This window comes from Bubalus kerabau, chromosome 3 (genome assembly GCF_029407905.1).
Source record: "Bubalus kerabau isolate K-KA32 ecotype Philippines breed swamp buffalo chromosome 3, PCC_UOA_SB_1v2, whole genome shotgun sequence".
Taxonomy (NCBI): domain Eukaryota; kingdom Metazoa; phylum Chordata; class Mammalia; order Artiodactyla; family Bovidae; genus Bubalus; species Bubalus kerabau.
This window is the reverse complement of record NC_073626.1, coordinates 45,665,634-45,684,338: the sequence shown is the minus strand read 5'-3', so window position 1 is coordinate 45,684,338 and position 18,705 is coordinate 45,665,634. Positions and strand designations below refer to the sequence as shown.

At 41.9% G+C, this 18,705-nt stretch overlaps 1 protein-coding gene across 8 annotated transcripts in view; it reads right to left on the bottom strand.

Annotated features, from left to right (window-relative positions):
• Nucleotides 1–18,705, bottom strand: part of MLIP (muscular LMNA interacting protein) — a 286,739-nt gene that overhangs the window by 156,397 nt on the left and 111,637 nt on the right. Inside the window, exon 1 of one of the 8 annotated variants that reach the window (XM_055571768.1) lies at nt 7,589–7,934. The exons of the other annotated variants lie outside the window; for them this stretch is intronic. Within the exon in view, the coding sequence (XP_055427743.1) occupies nt 7,589–7,687 (99 nt within the window). The 5' untranslated portion in view covers nt 7,688–7,934. Of the gene's footprint in view, nt 1–7,588; nt 7,935–18,705 lie in introns of those variants that run through there. 8 annotated transcript variants of the gene reach the window in all.

Here is an 18,705-nt window from a genome sequence, read left to right as displayed (position 1 = left end):
TGAGAAGTAGGAAGAGAGATGGAGAGAAGTTAGAGAGGAAAGTCCGGTCAAAGAGATGCCTCTGTTGGTCTCTAATGGGACAGACATGAAGACATCTGTAGACTTGGGGAAGGAGCCAGTAAGAAGGAACGTGAAACTCGGTCCTGGAGGACACAGGCAGGAAAAACCAAAGGAAAAGGGACGTCAGAGACTCCACCCTTCCATTGCAGGGGAAGGAAGAAAGTGAAGTGAAGTCGCTCAGTCGTGCCTGACTCTTTGCGACCCCTTGGACTGTAGCCTACCAGGCTTCTCCGTCCATGGGATTCTCCAGGCAAGAATACTGGAGTGGGTTACCATTTCCTTCTCCAGGGATCTTCCCGACCCAGGGATCGAACCCGGGTCTCCCGCATTGGAGGCAGACGCTTTAACCTCTGAGCCACCAGGGCAGCAGGCGATGTAGGTTCAATTCCTGGTAGATCAATTAAGATCCCACATGCCACACAGTGAGGCCAAAATATAAATAAATAAAAGTAAACAACAGAAAGAATATAGCCTCCTCTGTGAACAGAGAAAATGAATGAAGATACAGAAAAGATCCCACTGCGGGGCACTGGGAGAAGCTGGAAAGTGACAGGAATCATCTTGCATTTAAACTATATTTGTGATGCAATTAGCCCCATCTAGTCAAGGTGGCACTACCATGTTGCCACCTCCCTGCTCGTCATAGGAAATGCAATGGTCCCAGCAGGGCCTCCCATGCTCCTCTCCCTTCTAGCCATGCCACCACGCCTTATCTCAACATGCCCTTTAACCCCATCACATCAGCCCCTCAAGAAACCCAGCCATCCCTGTATCCCTGTGTGCCATGTACAGCCCTAGTCTTGTTCCTTTCTTGTCCTTGTAACTGAGCATGACCCTCTGAGGCCTTCCCAGAATAGACCCCCACTCATGCCCTCCACCTGCCTTTTGTCTGTAGAAAAATTTTAGTCAAAGAATAAATTTAATCAGAGAAACTAGAAAAAAGGAAAACAGTCAAGCAAGACAAAATAATAATAGCTTAGCCACTAAACAAAGTCAAAGACATTTAGTTCTTCCTCAAGGACTATAGATAATATTCTGAGCCATGTTCTTTGAGCTGTTTTGCAGATACTGAAACCCTCACCAGGTGGTAGAAGTTAATTGTATACTGCCTACAAGCACATAGACCCCAGACCGGTTGGAACCAGAAGGTGAATGATGTGGACTCCAAATTATCTCACCACCAACCGATCAGAAGAATGTCCACGAACCGACCACGCCCTGCTCCTTGAACACTGACTCCTCGTGACCCCCTCCAGGAAGGGATGCACAACCGTGCAGGCACTGGCCCGCTGTGGCCCCCTTGGCCTGACAGAGCATAAAAGCTATTCTTTCTCCTTCATCCAAAACCCTGTCTCTACATTTCTATTTGGCACCAGTGATCAGAGGTAGAGTTTCAGAAACATACACTTATCCAGCTCTTGGAAACTTCTCATCCTTCACTGTCTGGAATTCAGGCAGTCGTCACACAGCCCTGCACATCCTGAACCTCTTCTTCGCCTGCTCTAGCTCTCTGTAAACCTCAGGCCCCTCTGAAGGCCTCTGCTTCCCAGCAAGTTCTCAGTGACCGTCTCCTCTCACACTAGGTCTAGAATAGGAGAAGCGTCCTCCTTGTTGTCTTTATAGCTTCCAGACCATTCTTCTTCTTCCCTCACCCCTACAAACTTCCAAGTTTAAAGCTCCTGCCATGCACCAGATAACGCCCTTCACTACCTACCTCTCCTTGTTGCAGTCATCTGCCCACAACCAAGTCAACCCCTTCTTTCTTTGAAGATTTAGTTCTAGGGTTAATTCCACTCCTTCTAACGCTATATCCCACGGGTAATTTTTCTAGTAGCATATGTCACTGACCTCTACACTTCATTGCCCTTCACATCCCTGGCAACAACCAACAGCCACAACAACACTTCCATAATTTTGGAGTGTTTTCCTTCTCTGACCAACACTTCTTTCCACATCATTCCTCTGGTTCTCTAACTCCAGCATTTCTGGGAACCCATTAAAATGGTCTACCGATCCTTCCAGCAGTAAGTTTTCCCGGATTCCTTTTTTTAGCCAGTTTCAATGTCTGATGCAACTACTCCTGTGGACACCCCTCCAAAGCCTTGCCTTCTCTCACGTCATCATCCCCTTTGGGTAAATCATGGTGCTCATTGACTCTAACCCCTACCAACCCTACTCTGGCATCACAGAGGTAAATGCGGCTGGGGAAAAAGTTACAGGACCATGCTTGCTGGTTTCACTTAAGATGCGTGGCTCTGAGCCTCAAGTAGGTCCTTTCATACTACTCTATAATCATACTATATTTTTTATTAGACTATGATTGCTTTACAATGCTATGTTAGTTTCTACTGTACAACGAAGTGAATCAGCTATGTGCAAATATATCTCCTCCCTCTCTGACCGCCCTCACACTCCACCCCCGATCCCACTCCACCAGGACATCACAGAGCACCCAGCCGAGCTTCCTGCCCTTTATAGCATGTTCCCACTAGCTATCTATGTTACACAGCGTAGCATATATATGTGGGCTTCCCAGGCGGCTCGGTGGTAAAAAATCCACCCACCAATGCAGGAGATGCAGGAGACATGGGTTTGATCCCTGGGTCAGCAAGATCCCATGGAGGAGGAAATGGCAACCCACTCCAGTATTCTTGCCTGGAAAACCCCTTGGACAGAGGAACCTGGCAGGCCCCAGTCCATGGGGTCACAAAGAGTCAGACAAGGCTGAGCACACATGCATGCAGAGTGTATCTGACAATCCTAACCTCCCAATTCATCTCACCCAACTCTTCCCCCTCCATATGCGTATGTCCGTTCTCTACATCTGCGTCTCTATTCCTGCCCTGCTTTTCTCTATCTGGAAGAGAAAAACAAATATCAGATACCAACATGTATATGTGGAATCATACTACACATTGATAGATCCAGAGCCCATTTACTCTCCCACGCACATAGAAAGCTCACATCTTCTCTGCTTTCTGCAAACACCTGCATCTGCTTCTCACTCTGAGCTAAAAACTTTGTTTCCCATTTCACTGAGATAATTGAAGCAAACAGAAGAGAACCTCCAAACCCCTCATCACAGCTTCTAGTCACCCACCTACATCTTTATCCTTTTATCGGACCATCAGTCCTTCTATTCCACTCCTACTAAACCAAACCTCAAGTGATTACATTGCCTTCTATAATACTTTCATTTACTAAAGATCTTATTAAATGCCTACCAGGTGCTAGGCTTTATTTTAGGGCTTGGTGATATGAACAAAACCTCTACCCATTCTAGTGGGAGGGAGACAGGAAGCAAAATAAATAAGATAAAGGTAGAATTTTCAATTGAGCTAAGTGCTATGAAGACTAGTATAATACTCCACAGGAGAAAAAATGATAGGTAAAACTTGGGTTGGCTATAATTTAAAGGAAAAACTTAGAATTTGCTGAAAAATTAGATGCGAGATGCAAGAGGCAGACAAGAGTCAAGACATACAAAGTTTTTGACCTGAATAACTGAAAGATAAGAGATAGTCTTCATAGAAGTGAGGAAAATAAGAGGTGGGACTTGTTTGATAATAAAGATCAAATTTGATATGACAAAAATACATCTAAGAGGAAATGTGGGGATAGGAGAAGCAAAGTTCAGAGCAGAATCTGTTCTGGAGATAAAATTATTAGGGTTGTTAACCTATACATGGCTTTGAAAACCATGAGACCAAATGAGATCACCAGGGATACAGGCACAAACAGGAAAAAAGAGGTCCAAGGCTGAAGCATCCAGGCTTTACCATTTAGTGGTCCAGTAGCTGAAGAAGAACTCGTAAAGGTGACATTGGATTTTAAGATAAAAATAAGCCTGGAACATCATTGACAGCAATAAGAAAGAGGCCAGACCATGAATAATAAAAGGATCGACAGGCTATTGTGAGAGTCCAGCCCAAATGTAAATCCAAGAATTTGTCATGAAAGCAATTTGCTTGGTTGTTGGATAATCTCTCCAGGGATGCTCAGCTGCCTATCATAGGAACAGAGAAAGTGAACTGCAGCATTTATAGAACTGATGTTCAGAGTTGGTTCTGCAGAAGAACGTTGTGCATGTCAGGAAACTGAGGGCACCAATGGGAGAAAAGCAACGGGTCAGCCAGGGAGCTCAGTGCAGACAGGAAGAAGGGGGACCTCACTCTAAGAGACTAGCAGGCTCTGTGGCTGAGAAATCAGATCTGAAAGCACGGTGGGTATTTGGGAGAACAGTGCGGGGTCACAGTACAGGATGCAAGAGAGAGCTTGAGATCCGGTAGCATGGTAAGTCCAGCTGATTTATCAGTTCTAGGCTTATAACCAGGTACAGTTAGGATTCGGGTTTCTAGAAACAAGGCACATTCCTTAAGAAATAAAAAATACACAGACCAACCCTTCTGAGCCAACTATCATTTTTCAATATTATTTTCTGCCTTTCAAAATAATTGTCATTATTCCTCCATAACAGTCAGGTCACAATTCTCAGGTTGTAGCTTATCATCAGAAAATAATAAATCAATGGAGTTAAGCCTGAGTACTTGAGATGAAAAAACAGAAGGGCACTGAGCCTGTGCAGGTGAAGGAACTGGGAGACCAGAAGGCCAACAAGACTCTAGTTGTGACAACAGAAGCCGCTGGGGCTGCGGGGCGGGGCCGGGGAAGACAGCACAGCAAAGTGCACGCGGCAAGGCTCAGGTGTCACCAGGATCAGCTGACATCGGGGACAGGAGATCGCTAATCAGATTTTGTGTGTGTGAACACACAATCAAATAAAGAGAACTAGATATCCTTGCAGGAGATTTCACCAAGTTATAGACGGTCTAACGAACTAACCCTGGACCACTTACTGCAGAAAACAACTTTCTGGTAACCATTTTCCTGGGCTCCAAAATCACTGCAGACAGTGACAGCAGCCATGAAATTAAAAGACGCTTGCTCCTTGGAAGAAAAGCTATGACAAACCTAGACAGCGTCTTAAAAAGCAGAGACAGCACATTACCCACAAAGGTCCGAATAGTCAAAGCTATGGTTTTTTCAGTAGTCATGTATGGATGTGAGAGTTGGACCCTAAAGAAGGCTGAGCGCCAAAGAATTGATGCTTTCAAACTGTGGTGCTAGAGAAGACTTCTGAGAGTCCCTTGGACTGCAAGGAGACCAAACCAGTCAATCCTCAAGGAAATTAATCCTGAATATTCATTGGAAGGACTGATGCTGAAGCTGAAGCACCTGATGCAAAGAGCCAATTCACTGGAAAAGATCCTGATGCTGGGAAAGACTGAGGGCAAGAGAAGGTGGCGACAGAGGATGAGATGGTCGGATGGCATTACTGATTCAATGGACACGAGTTTGAGCAAACTTCGGGAGATAGTGAAGAACAGGGCAGCCCGGCATGCTGCAGTCCATGGGGTCACAAAGAGTTGGACACAACTTAGCGACTGAACAGCAAACCAGAAAACTAAGACACCTATGCCTTCTAGAAGCAACGCCTATTCTTTAGGGCATAAAAATTACACAGCAAATCCTCTGAGCCAACTTTCATTTTTCACTATTATTTTCTGCCTTTAAAAAATTGTCATTATTCCACCATGGCAGTCAGGTCACAGTTCCCAGTTTGTAGCTTATCACCTGAAAAATAATAAGGCAATGCGTTCCTTTGTAGGAAGAGACATGAGATCCCTCAAGAGATTCGGGGAGTCCAGTAGCCTTCATCAGTGATACACAATACAAGACACTTTCCAGAGGGAATTTTTTTTCTAGGAAGGTTTCTTTACATGACTAATCTCATCAATATTATGATAGATGGAGAGAGGTTTTAGCAAGGAAATCACTGAGGATAGCTCAGATAATTTATCACAGAATTTCATTTGGGTAAGAAATAAAGACAGTCCTTTAAGAGTCAAAGAAGAGGTGAAACTGACTTTGTCCTCAGGTTCTGTAGGCCTGTCCTCATCTCCCCACAGAATGATTACAGGTCTACTTTAGGTTCTATCTAGATGAAATTTAAACACTAATGTATGAAAGACTTCAATTCACTTCCCTGTGGTTACAAAATATGTATCACCTTTATTAACAATAAGTGGTTTTACTTTCTAAAGCACATACAATGACAAAAATTTACTTCCCCAAAAGGCCTGCTACATAAGTTCCCAAAATACAAATAGAATGTCACTATTGATGCATCGTAAACTATTGACTTTTTAAAGGCTAATAGCTACAATTTTAGTGAATAAAATGGAAATGTGGTACAAGAAACACGGATGCTTCAATGAATAAGGTGTGCTTTTAGAAGGATGTCTTCAAAGGAATTTCTAAAAGTAACCATATGTTGACAATGAAAGCGACTGAAAATAAGTAAAATTGTTTCCTTCTCCTTTATTGCTGTATTTTCCTACAAATAGCCACAGCCTACATAAAATTTCTTCACCAGGTAAAGAGAACATTTTTTGAGAATTTTTAGTTGAACCAATACATAATATCATCAAGAATAACATTAAAAATGGAAAATCCAATAGTACTAAAGGCTTATTCATCTTCCTAGGTTACTGTCAGAAGATCACAGATAAATTCCTGTCCACACATGTAACCTCAGATCATCCTCAAAAAGGGGCAATGGTTTGGTATTTGCTTTTAAGCTGAGAGTACAATGTTGGCATGTGGCTCTTTTCATCACATTTCCGTACCATCTTCTTATCCTACCACGGATGCACAGAGTTTTTGCACAGAATTTAGTTGGAAAGGATTTGAAATTACACTAGCTATGCTATACAACAGGCTGCTTGACTGCTGAATCCCTTATTCGGGAAAGAAAAAGAAAAATTTTGTTGTTTACTGCACACCGTGGCCAAGTTCCAAAAAGCCCAGAAATGAATCGCTATGGTGATGAAAAATCATTTTCCACACAAAGCAGAAACAGATGCATGTTAATATCATTGCATTGGTTAAATGCCAATTAACACTTTCCTTTGTCAGCGTTGTTTAAAAACACATCTCAGTTCTTATCCTTGGGAAACTAGTTTAATAATAGAAATTAGAGCTGAAAGGATGAAAAGCTTTCCCTAAATATGGTTTCAAGCACTTGAAACTCTGAGACTGTCACCTTCTCACCGGCCAGCCAACCAATAATTTAAGAAACTGCTTTCCCTCATGCCATGCGGGCGGACTGTTTCTTTGCTCAGTTTCCAGGAGCAATGCCTTCCTTCCTTCTCTTTCTCGAAACGCTCTCTTCTTCTGATGTTGACACCCACACTCACAGATGGCCACTAGCCTCTTGTTGAGAAGAGACAAGACAGGGTGTCAGCGCTCACACTCCAAGGACCGTCCTCAGCATCTTCTTCGGTTGCCAGTAAGCAGCTTTGCTCTATCTGCTCATCCTTTCCACTAACTGCCTATAACATTTCATTTTGACATAGTCAAATTTATCTACACCCGGGCATCTCTCTCACAAACCCTCTTGCAGCAAACACCACAGTGCACAGCCTTTCAAAGTTCTCAAAAGCAGGAAGGAAAGCCTTCCTTTTACCTGGGGTGTGGTCTGCACGCTCCCTGCTAAGACGCACGAGTTCATTTGGAAGGAATTGTTCCCGCAGTCCCTCGGAAGCCCCTGGGTTTCTGGAAGCATTGATTCATCCCATAAGGGAGTGAGCAAACCAATGAGTGAGGTGGGAAGGGAGCTGCTCCCTGAAACAACACACACACTCGCGGGGAGAAAAGAATTCTAAAAAGAGGTAATGTGGACTCCTCCCTGAACAGAAGAATTTTTGTCAGCTCCAAAGAGCAGATTCATGCTCAGACAGTTTTTAGATTTGGAACTTCAGGAGAGGTCAGATTGACTGCTGAAATGGAGCCAGTAGAAGTAAAAAAAAAAAAAAAAAAAAGAATCGCCACCTATATGCAGTTCCCTTTTCTTTTCATGCACATAGTCCAATTAAACATTCTGCAAAAAGAACAGAGGAGCCAGATTGTACAGCAACAAGAAGCTGATTGAAGGGCCCGCACAGCTGACAATCTCAGCAACCAGTTGGTCACACTCGCTGAGAACATTTAGAGGCACAAATACACGCAAACACTGGGTCTAAATAAAGAACGAGAAAACACACAGCGATTCCTTCATAAAATCAGTAGCTTTAATTCTTGGTCCTTGGCATGTACGTAGTGAGCAACGCTACACCAGCATCAGCAGTGACTGAAGTCTTGCTATTAACCAAATCTGCTCTCAAATAGAGCTTGGAATCAAAAATCTGTCAAAACAACATTCCAAGGTTCCTGGAAGACAGTGAGTGTCCCGACTGCAGAAAACTTCCAAACTTTACACGTGGAATTGATTGGCGTCTTCCGTTTTTGTACTTCTATTTTCTGAGTATTGATTTTTCTCCAAATCTGTAATATCTGTATTTGTGCTTTGGCGATGAAAGTTGTTCTGTTGCAAGAGCTGGTTATAGACCAAAAGCTCTGGGAAGGAATGAAGGAGTTATTTTAGGGACCTAGATTATACCACTTAACATTTTCCCTGCTTATCAGAAGCACGAATTTGTGGGAACACTACAAGTAAAACAATTGTCGAAAGTGGTGCTGGGGAAAACTAGCACCCTGGGGAAAACTACTCCAAATAACCTAGTACTTGTTTTTCAGGCAAGGCTTTATCGGGGCCCCTGCTGCAGTGGTGGGGAGGAGAGCAAATGACAAGTTCCCGTGTCTGCTCTCTCCCTGAGGAGGAGCAAGCATTCCTCACACTGGGAGAGGGTACGGGTGTGTTCAGGGATTGGGCCAGGGGGCTGGCTGGCTTAGGTGGCTTGCCCATCCCTCTGATGGTGTTGCCTTTTCATACTGTTGACAGGGTTTTGAAGGCAAAAATACTGAAGTGGTTTGCCATTCCCTTCTCCAGTGGACCACGTTTTGTCAGAACTCTCCACCATGACCTGTCTGTCTTGGGTGGCCCTACACAGCATGGCTCATAGTTTCATTGAGTTAGACGAGGCTGTGGTCCATGTGATCAGATTGCTTAGTTTTCTGTGATTTTGGTTTTCAATCTGTCTGCCCTCTGATGAATAAGGATAAGAGGCTTACAGAAGCTTCCTGATGGGAGAGACTGACTGTGGGGGAAACTGGGTCTTGTTCTGATGGGCGGAGCCATGCTCAGTAAATCTTTAATCCAATTTTATGTTGATGGGTGGGGCTGTGTTCCCTCCCTGTTGTTTGACCCAAGGCCAAACTATAGTGAAGGCAATGAAGATGATGGCGACCTCCCTCAAAAGGTCCAACAAAGGCCTGTCTAGTCAAGGCTATGGTTTTTCCAGTGGTCATGTATGGATGTGAGAGTTGGACTATAAAGAAAGCTGAGCACTGAAGAATTGATGCTTTTGAACCATGGTGTTGGAGAAGACTCTTGAGAGTCCCTTGGACTGCAAGGAAATCCAACCAGTCCATCCTACAGGAAATCAGTCCTGAATATTCATTGTAAGGACTAATGCTGAAGCTGAAATTCCAATACTTTGGCCACCTGATGCGAAGAGCTGACTCATTGGAAAAGACCCTGATGCCGGAAAAGATTGAAGGCAGGAGGAGAAGGGGTCGACAGAGGATAAGATGGTTGGATGGCATCACCAACGCGATGGACATGAGTTTAAGTAAACTCCGGGAGTTGGTGATGGACAGGGAGGCCTGGCATGCTGCAGTCCATGGGGTCAAAAAGAGTCAGACTGAATGAACAACTGAACTGAACTGAACTGATGGTGTTGCATGCAGGAGATATGTACAGTATTCTACTTTTGCTCCTGACACCGAGGTTTTTTGCTCTCAGCTCTTCAGAAATGGTAATTGGGTTTTTTGGTCTCTTTGTATCTTTTGTCCAACATTTGTCTAAATTGCACATACACACATTATGTTTAATACCATACAATTTAATGATCTAAATTTTTAAAGTGAATACTGTAAGACATCAGAAAATAAATTGTGCCTTTTTCTATGCAAGGTATATTTATGGATACTCTTGCCCTCAAAGAGCTTACAGCCCAAATGAGAATATAAAACAGGTGTATGAATAGAGAGATGCAAAGTGAAAAAGAAAAGAAAAATTCCCATACTGCAGTTCTCAAAGTTGATACATAAATCACTTGAAATCATGTTAAAATGCAGTTTCTTAAATATCCTGTGATAAACCACAATGGAAAAGAATCTGAAAAAGAATGTAAATATGCATATAACTGAATCACTTTGTTGTACAGCAGAAATTGTACATTGTAAATCAGCTATATTTCATAAAATATTTTTAATGCAGTTTCTGACTGAAGAGATCTGTGGCCCCAGATTTGACATTTCCCACGAGCTCCCAGTGGTGCCTACCTACTGGTCTGTGACACTATGAGTAGCAAAGACTTAGAGGAACTTTTGGAGGGTGGTGAGATCACAGTCATCTGGGGTGAGTAGTTCAAGGATAAAGAAACGTTCAGGCTGGACTTAGAAGAATTGGAGCCTTCCTGGTGGCTCAGATGGTAAACTGAGAGAGACCCAGGTTTGATCCCTGGGTCAGGAAGATCTCCTGGAGGAGGGCATTGGAACCCACTCCAGTATTCTTGCCTGGAGAATTCCATGGACAGAGGAGCCTGGAGGGCTACAGTCCATGGGATTGCAAAGAGTCAGATGTGACTGAGTGACTAACACTTTCACTTTCACTTAGCAGAGCAGGGGAGTGAGACCTCTGAAGATGAGGCAAAATAGCCCTTATTTCAGGCAGAGAGAAAAGCTTGAGCAAAGGCCCCTATCAGACCAGCAGTAAGCAGCAGTGAAAGTTGCTCAGTCGTGTCCGACTCTCTGCGACCCCACAGACTATACAGTCCCTGGAATTCTCCAGGCCAGAATACTGGAACGGGTAGCTGTTCCCTTCTCCAGGGGATCTTCCCAACCCAGGGATCAAACCCAGGTCTCCCACATTGCAGGCAGATTCTTTACCAGCTGAGCCACCAGGGAAGCAAAAGAATACTGGAGTGGGTAGCCTATCCCTTCTCCAGGGGATCTTCCCGACCCAGGAGTCAGACCCAGGAATAGAACCAGGGTATCCTGCATTGCAGGCGGATTCTTTACCAACTGAGCTTTGAGAGAAAGCCTCAGGGTGGGCTGCAAGGCATGGGGCCAAAGAGTCAGATAACCCACTGGCTGGAGGACCTTGGGTGGGGTAGTTACAGGACCTCTCAAAGGCTCAGTCCTCCACCAGTGAAACGTGGATCAGAATAGTACTTATTTCACTGGGTTCACAGAACAGCACTTATTAAATTCAGCATGTAAAGCTCTGTACCAGGCAAATAATGTGTGTTACTGCCGTGAGGACTATTGTTACTCAGTAGAACCCAGGTCTCCTGCACTGCAGCAGATTCTTTACTCTTTGAGCCACCAGGGAAGCCTGGTAAGTAGTGTACATCAGAATAAAGGCAAATAAGGTTCAGTGTGGATCATCAGAGACCTTTTTTTAATACACCATTTTAACCTTTGCAAAGGGTACAGTTTAGTGAGCACGTTAAGGACACCTACATTGCTGTGCAACCGTCATTACTAATCATCCACAGAACTTTTTTCATTTTGTCAAATTGACGTTCTGCTCTGATTGAGCAATAATTCCCCATTCCCCACACCCCCCATCCCCAAGTAACCACTGTTCTACTTTCTACATCCAGACTCATCTCTCCTCTTCTTTGTAGATCATCAGAGATCTTGAATTAAGGTGTTTTGATGTTATTCAGTAGGGAATAGGAACAAAGATTTGTATATATGAAAATGTATATATTGGGTTGACCAAAAGGTTCATTCAGGTTTTTCCATACCATCTTATGGAACGAACCTTTTGGCCAACCCTGTATATGTATATGATTTTCCTTGAGTCATTTTACAACATGAGAAACAATGACATTAATCCATTATTTTGCTATATACACATGTATGTATATAATATATTTATCATCATATATGTATATACCACATACACATAAAAATCTTAATTCGTAATCCCTACTGAATAGGGTAGCCTTAACAAATCCGAGAGACCACACTCATCTCCACGTTCTGTCCTTTGTCAATGGTTCATAAGTTTATGCCACATGAATTCAAACAATCAGGAAGCTCTTTTCCAAAGTCTCATTCTGTCCTTCCCCCTCTGATCTTTCCTTTTTCTCATTCCCTCTGCCAAGCAGAAAGCAATATTTAGACATATTGGTATATCATATTTGGGAGAGGAAATATGTTATCCCCTATCCTTTGCCCTATTTGAATTTTTCCTTGAGTCATTTTTCAATATGAGAACCAATAAAATTAATCCACTATTTTGCTATTTTCTCTGTCTCTTTAATCATTTTCTTTCCCTTGTTTTATTAATAATTGTTGGTATTATAGAGTATTTCTTATATTGATGGAAAACATAATTTTTTACTTAAAAAAAGCATAATAGCCATGCATTATAGTAGCATGCTTCAGTCATCTGGCTAGTAACTACATACAGCCTCCCAGAGCACATGTATCTAGAAAAATTTCTATAGAAACCATCCTCAATGGAACAGAAAGTGATGGCACCTCATCAAAAAATAGGCCTCAGTCGTGGATGATGAAGACCAAGTGAATTAATGACACAGGATCAAGGCTGGGAGGAGGGAAGAGTCTAGCCTCCAATTACAACTACTGTTTTCTAGAGATAAGAAGGTCACCTAGGGTCTGCCTAAGACCATGAAGCATTTCACAAATAGAGTTTTAATGATGTCTGTTTTACTAAAGAACACAAACTGTTCTGTTGAATAATCGATTCCCAAAAGAAAGTAAAGTTTGTTGAAGTTTGCAACCGGCAAATACAATCCAAAATTCTCTTTAAAATCTGGCATTACTGATGGCTGAAGTAGGGCATCCTTCCCACTTCTTAACTATACAGATATTACTGCAGTACCTTCCAGCCAAGAGACTCTTAAGGTATTGCTGTTAAAACAAACCGTATAGAACAAATAGTCTCTCTTCCTGACATGGGAAACAAATTGGAGGAAAAAAATAGACATATCCAGAAAAGTTTGCTAAGAAACATGTAAGTGATCAAACAGATCCAGCTTCTATTTACTTCTTCATAGCAGGTGCTACTATTAAAATCAATATATAGCCGGACTTCCCTGGAAGTCCAGTGGTTAAGACTTTGCCTTCCAGCACAGGGGGTACAGCTTTGATCCCTAGTGGGGGAGCTAAAATCCCACACACCTCACAGCCAAAGAACCAAAACGTAAGATAGAAGCAATATTGTACCAAGCTCAATAAAGACTTTTAAAAATTGATATGGTTATATGTACCGGGAATTCTTTAATATCTGGTTCCCTGATTGGAATGAAAGCGCTAGAACACTGGGAAATTTCTATTTTTTTCCCTGCTGTATCCCCAGCATCTAATACAGGAACTATCACATAGTGGGGGCTCAATAAATGTCCATTAAATAAATGAATGACCACGTGCATTCATGAGAGCTGTATGGAGGTCTCAGAGAAGGCAAGAGAGATTTCCGTGTTCAAGGAGTATACAGTTGTTAGGGAACCACTGACCGAAACCACCTGCCTTGGCCAAGCACAATGAAAACCATTTCCCTGAGTTGCTTCACATCAGGAGGTATCCTGATAAGGAACACGCTGTGGCTACAGAACACTAACCAGGGTAATTTGGGAGGGGCACAAAGGAGGGAGGAGACACAAGCCCATAATATGTCCTACCAACCTCCCAGAATCCCTTGCACTGATTTCCATCTTGGCTGAGAGACACACCATCAGGAAGGACCCTAAGTCAGACCAAATATGGGCCAAGCAAGATGACTGGCCAGAGACAACCTGGAAACTAACCCCACTGCCATAAACCTGGAGCCGCGAGACACGTGGCAGAGCAGTTCTCCTGGGTTCCCTGACCCTGCTTCTCTCCACCTGGGCGCCCCTTCCCAATAGTGTCTCTTGCTTTGTCAGCGCGTGTGTCTCCTGGGACAGTTCATTTTTGTGTTTAGACAAGAGCCCACTTTCATGCCCTGGAAGGACGCCCCCTTCCTGCAACACAATAAGAGTGATTTAATCACTGTATAATTTTGCTTCTTTGAGGATAGATCAGATATAAAAACAGCAACACCCAATGCCAAAGCTGTGAATGTTTTAAGGATGGATGCAAGGAATCAGCATCCAAAAGGTATGTGAGGGGCCGAGGTTCTTGGAGGAAATGGAGAAGCTTCTCTGGTCTAAATCACTCCTCCCAGTCTTGGCTGCTGTGGTCTGTCACCCTGGCCACCCCACATGCTCCACCCACTCATCACAGAACAGATTGTATCCTACATATACTATGTATAAATACACCACTTAACAAGTTTTATGTGATGCTATTCTTGGTGCTTAATATAGATCATCTCTTGAATTTCTCACAACAAGCCAGCAAGAGAATTATGATGTCCATTAGATGAGTAAGAAAAATAAGACTCAGGGAGATTGAATTACTTGCTTAACCAGCATAAGATGCAATCAGATTTTAATCCTGCTGTGCCTGGCTAGAACCCAGGTTCACATGGACTCTTATTTGCTAACTGCCTCTGCCAGTCTTAGCTTAGAAATACTCATTTACAAAAAAGTGATAAGAAAGGTTTAGGAATCAGTAGCCAGCAAAGATTTTGTTTTTAACAACATTAAAGAGAATTGGTCTCAGATGAACATTTTCCCCAAGCCTCCGGTATTCATTCCCAAAATGTGGCTGGCTACACACTGACTTTTCTACCTTTCATCACTGTTATTCTCTTATTATTTCCATGTAGTTCTATATAAAAGGAATGCATCATTATTTTGCAACATACATAGCTTTAAATTGGAAATGAGATGACAGCAAAAAGTCAAATTGTATTGGTACAAATGCTAAAGCTATCTAAATTTCAATATGGATAGTGCAGCACAGACTCAGAAAAATATTGTTGAATGATTAAATCTGTTTATGACAAGTATTTCCTTATATTTATAAACAATATTTATCTTCAAAAATATCTAGAGTAATGTGTGATCTCCACTGTTTTATACCTTCAATATATTAATTATTCTAATAAACAATATTTATTTTTGATAATATCTAAAGTAATGTGGGAGCCCTGGCTTATGGTCTACACCATCAATGTATTAATTCTGCTAATGGAAACAATGAAATGTGAAATCAGATTCCAATCATAAATCTACTAATTATTAGCCGATGAAAGCATGTAGTTACTTTAAATCCAAGTACTTGTGTTTCTCCATCTATACAATGGGCATAATAAAGGCATCCAAATCTCAGAGGGTGAATATGAAAATTAAAGACATATTTCATACGTCTCATGACATATAAGACCCCAATGTTTGGCCCCACACAAAGCAGGCGCACCATAAATGTTAATTTCTCTCTTTCTTTCTAGGACAGATGAAATGTATAAGATTTAACAAAAATCTCTAGTGGATACAGTCTCAGAATATGCCTGTGTTTTCTTGCAGTGTCCTCTGTTTTCCCCTTAATGTGTTCACTCCAAAATAAAACAGGAAGGCATATTTTAATCATCTTCATCCTTGTCACTGCCATCCTAAATATCTTTTACAGACCCTCTGACTTGCCCACAATCGTTGAAGACTGGATTCACCACGAGTTCCAGAACACTCCAGCAGCATGTTAATAGACCCAACATTCAAGGCTCCTTCTCCTACAGAATCAATCACAACTTGGACAGAAGGTTTGTCCTGAAAGTCCATATGCAGAGTAATTGGCTGAAAAGATGCCGGTGAATCAAAGCACTTTGGGATGATCCTTCCTTTTGATTTTAGGTTTGACACCATAATTTCCACAGAGGCAAAAACCAGCCAATGGCTACAGTAGCCAGTATATTCCCCCAGGATGGGACATGTCCTGGGACCAACACTGCCAAGTAGTCTTCCATGAAGACAGTCATTAATGATGGCTTTTTGAATCACAATGGCACCCCTGGTACTTAACCTTGAGTAGACACTAAATGTTTGTTTGTTGGGTGAATTCATTAATAGTGCATGCCTACCCTACAGAAAAGAAAAGGTCAGAGACAAAGGTGTTAGGGGTCAAGAGTAAAGAAATAGAAAATCAAAAGCAAAGCTTTTCTCCCCACGACTGACCTCATTAGAGGTAAGACAGGAGCTACTGTAATTTAGCCTTCCACTGTCACTTGTCCGACTACATCGCATTATATAATAGAATGTTTCCTAGGTCAGAAATGGCTAGCATTTCAAATGCGGGATGTTAAGAGGCAACACAGGAGATAATACAAGGAAAACATGTTTCTTAAGTGTCTTCTCTGTGTGCAGTGAAGTACTACACAGCAGGCAAGAAGGAAAAATCTCAAGTTAATAAAATAGATCATTTTAAAGTAATTTATACATCATGAAAAGGAAACTGAAATAGCAACTATTTACCCCCCCAAAAAAAACACTTTACCTACTTTTCAAATTTGTCCAAAAATTAGAATAAAGAGACTATTAAAGATTTGCAATGGCTTCCTTATTTCCATAAGGAAACTAGATTACCTAAATGCACAGGGATTTGGGATACTTAAATGAAATGATACATGAGACATTTCCACCATATGATAAACTCTCAGAAATGATCAGTTGTTGTTGTTCCTGTAGGCGTGCAATCTAACATTAAGTATACATTTAAAACCAAGAAATGTCAGTTCTGTAATCATTTTAAGATTTCAAAAAATATACTATTACTGAATATATAATCCTAAGTGCTTTTCTTTAAAATCAGTATTTTGAGTTCTTTTTTTTTTTTTCCTCTGATCAACCTTTACTATTTTTTCTTGCCTTTAGATTTTTACATCTGTACAGTGAAACTCTCTTCCCACTAATGATTTTGCTCACTGGTAAGTCTGCATGGAAAGGCAAATCTATTCCCTTCAAATCTGCCTATTCTTATAACCAGCAGATTCTAACCAGAAACACTTTGCAAGAGTTTTTCTGGTTTTAAATACCATCATACTACGTTATTCTAAAATCAAACTATAGGGTTCCTGGTAGAAATATTTTAAGAATCACTTCTCAGTATTTTGAAAACACATATTGACGTGAATAAATCCAGTTACCTGAAAAGGTTAAGGATGCTGTAAGGCTGTCTTCTGTAAGTCTTAGATTCCAACAGGCTGCACATGTGCATGGTGTGCAGGAACATGTATATATAGAGAGAGATTTTTTTCAGATCAACATGTGACTGTGTAGGCGATAAGTGAGCCTTCAAACTATGCGAAAATAAGTTCTAGAGGTTCTAATGACATTCAGCTGATCAGTCTGTAGGCATAAAGGAATCTGAGATACACAAAAAAATCATTATTCCAGTGCCTAGTTATTAAAATGCTTTGCTGCGAAAAGAGAATGCCCTCTTTCTTTCTGGAGACATTTACTAAGGACCATAAGGTATCATTTCAAGGCTCTCAACAAGCTCACCATAAAAAATGCAATATATGTTTTCTTAATATTTTCAAATTTCACTTTAATTTTTTAAACTATTTTTTATTTGAAAACTAACATAGTAAAAAATCAAACAAAATGGATTCCTCTTCAAAACAGATGTTTAGGGAAAGAAGAATGAATAATCACTAAGTACCCTTAACAATTCCTATGAAAATGGATGTGGGATTTTATCTCAGAAAATAGAACCTCTGTGGACTCTTGCCAACTCATTACTTTTTAAAAAAAACTGTTGGCTTTTCCAGACTCTTAACCATGAGCTCAGCAGCCAGACTGCTGGGCTTGGGTCAGAACTCTGCCACTAAATAACTCTGTGTGTGGCTTTACATAGATGACTCAATTATCTCATCTGCAAAATGGGAATATCCAGAGTAGCTACCCCATGGGATGCACATAAACCCTTAGAACAGCATTCAGCATGGCCTAAGCAATCCATAAATAGTCACAGTTACAATCAACCATTGCTAACAATAGAACAACCATATAGAATTTAAACCCTGGTGGCTAAGATGGTAAAGAATCTGCCTGCAATGTGGGAGATCTGGGTTCCATCCCTGGGTTGGGAAGATCCCCTGGAGGAGGGAATGGCAACCCACTCCAATATTCTTGCCTGGAGAATCCAATGGATAGTGGAGCCTGGCAGGCTACAGTCCTTGGGGAGGCAAAGAGTCAGACATGACTGAGCGACTAAGCATAGCACATAGATTTTAAATAATTAATCCATTTTTTTCCAACCTTCCTCCAACCATTCACACATCCTATTTCCAACACTTCTAAAGAATGAGTAGCCTCTTACTGCTCAGATCATTGACTTTTTTCTGACCGTCTGAGTTATAGACATTGTTGGCTCTTTTCACGGTCAGAGAAGTCTTCCTCTGGGTCTCTCGGAGCCCTCCCTACCTGGTTCTTCCCCAGTCTCTCCTCTGCTTCTCCTTGCCCAGAAGAAAGAGCCCAGAGACTCAAGCTTCCTCTTGCCTCTGCCTGATTGCCTCCATCCAGAGGGTTGCCCTCAGCTCTCACGGTTTCAACCCCCACCGGCACCTCCATCGCAGCCCTCTCTCCCCAGTCCCAGCTCTGCTCTCTGATGCTCCGATCAAACATCAGATGTTTGATCGGAGCATCAGAGAGCAAGTGGTCGGGCTGGGGGGCTTGACCA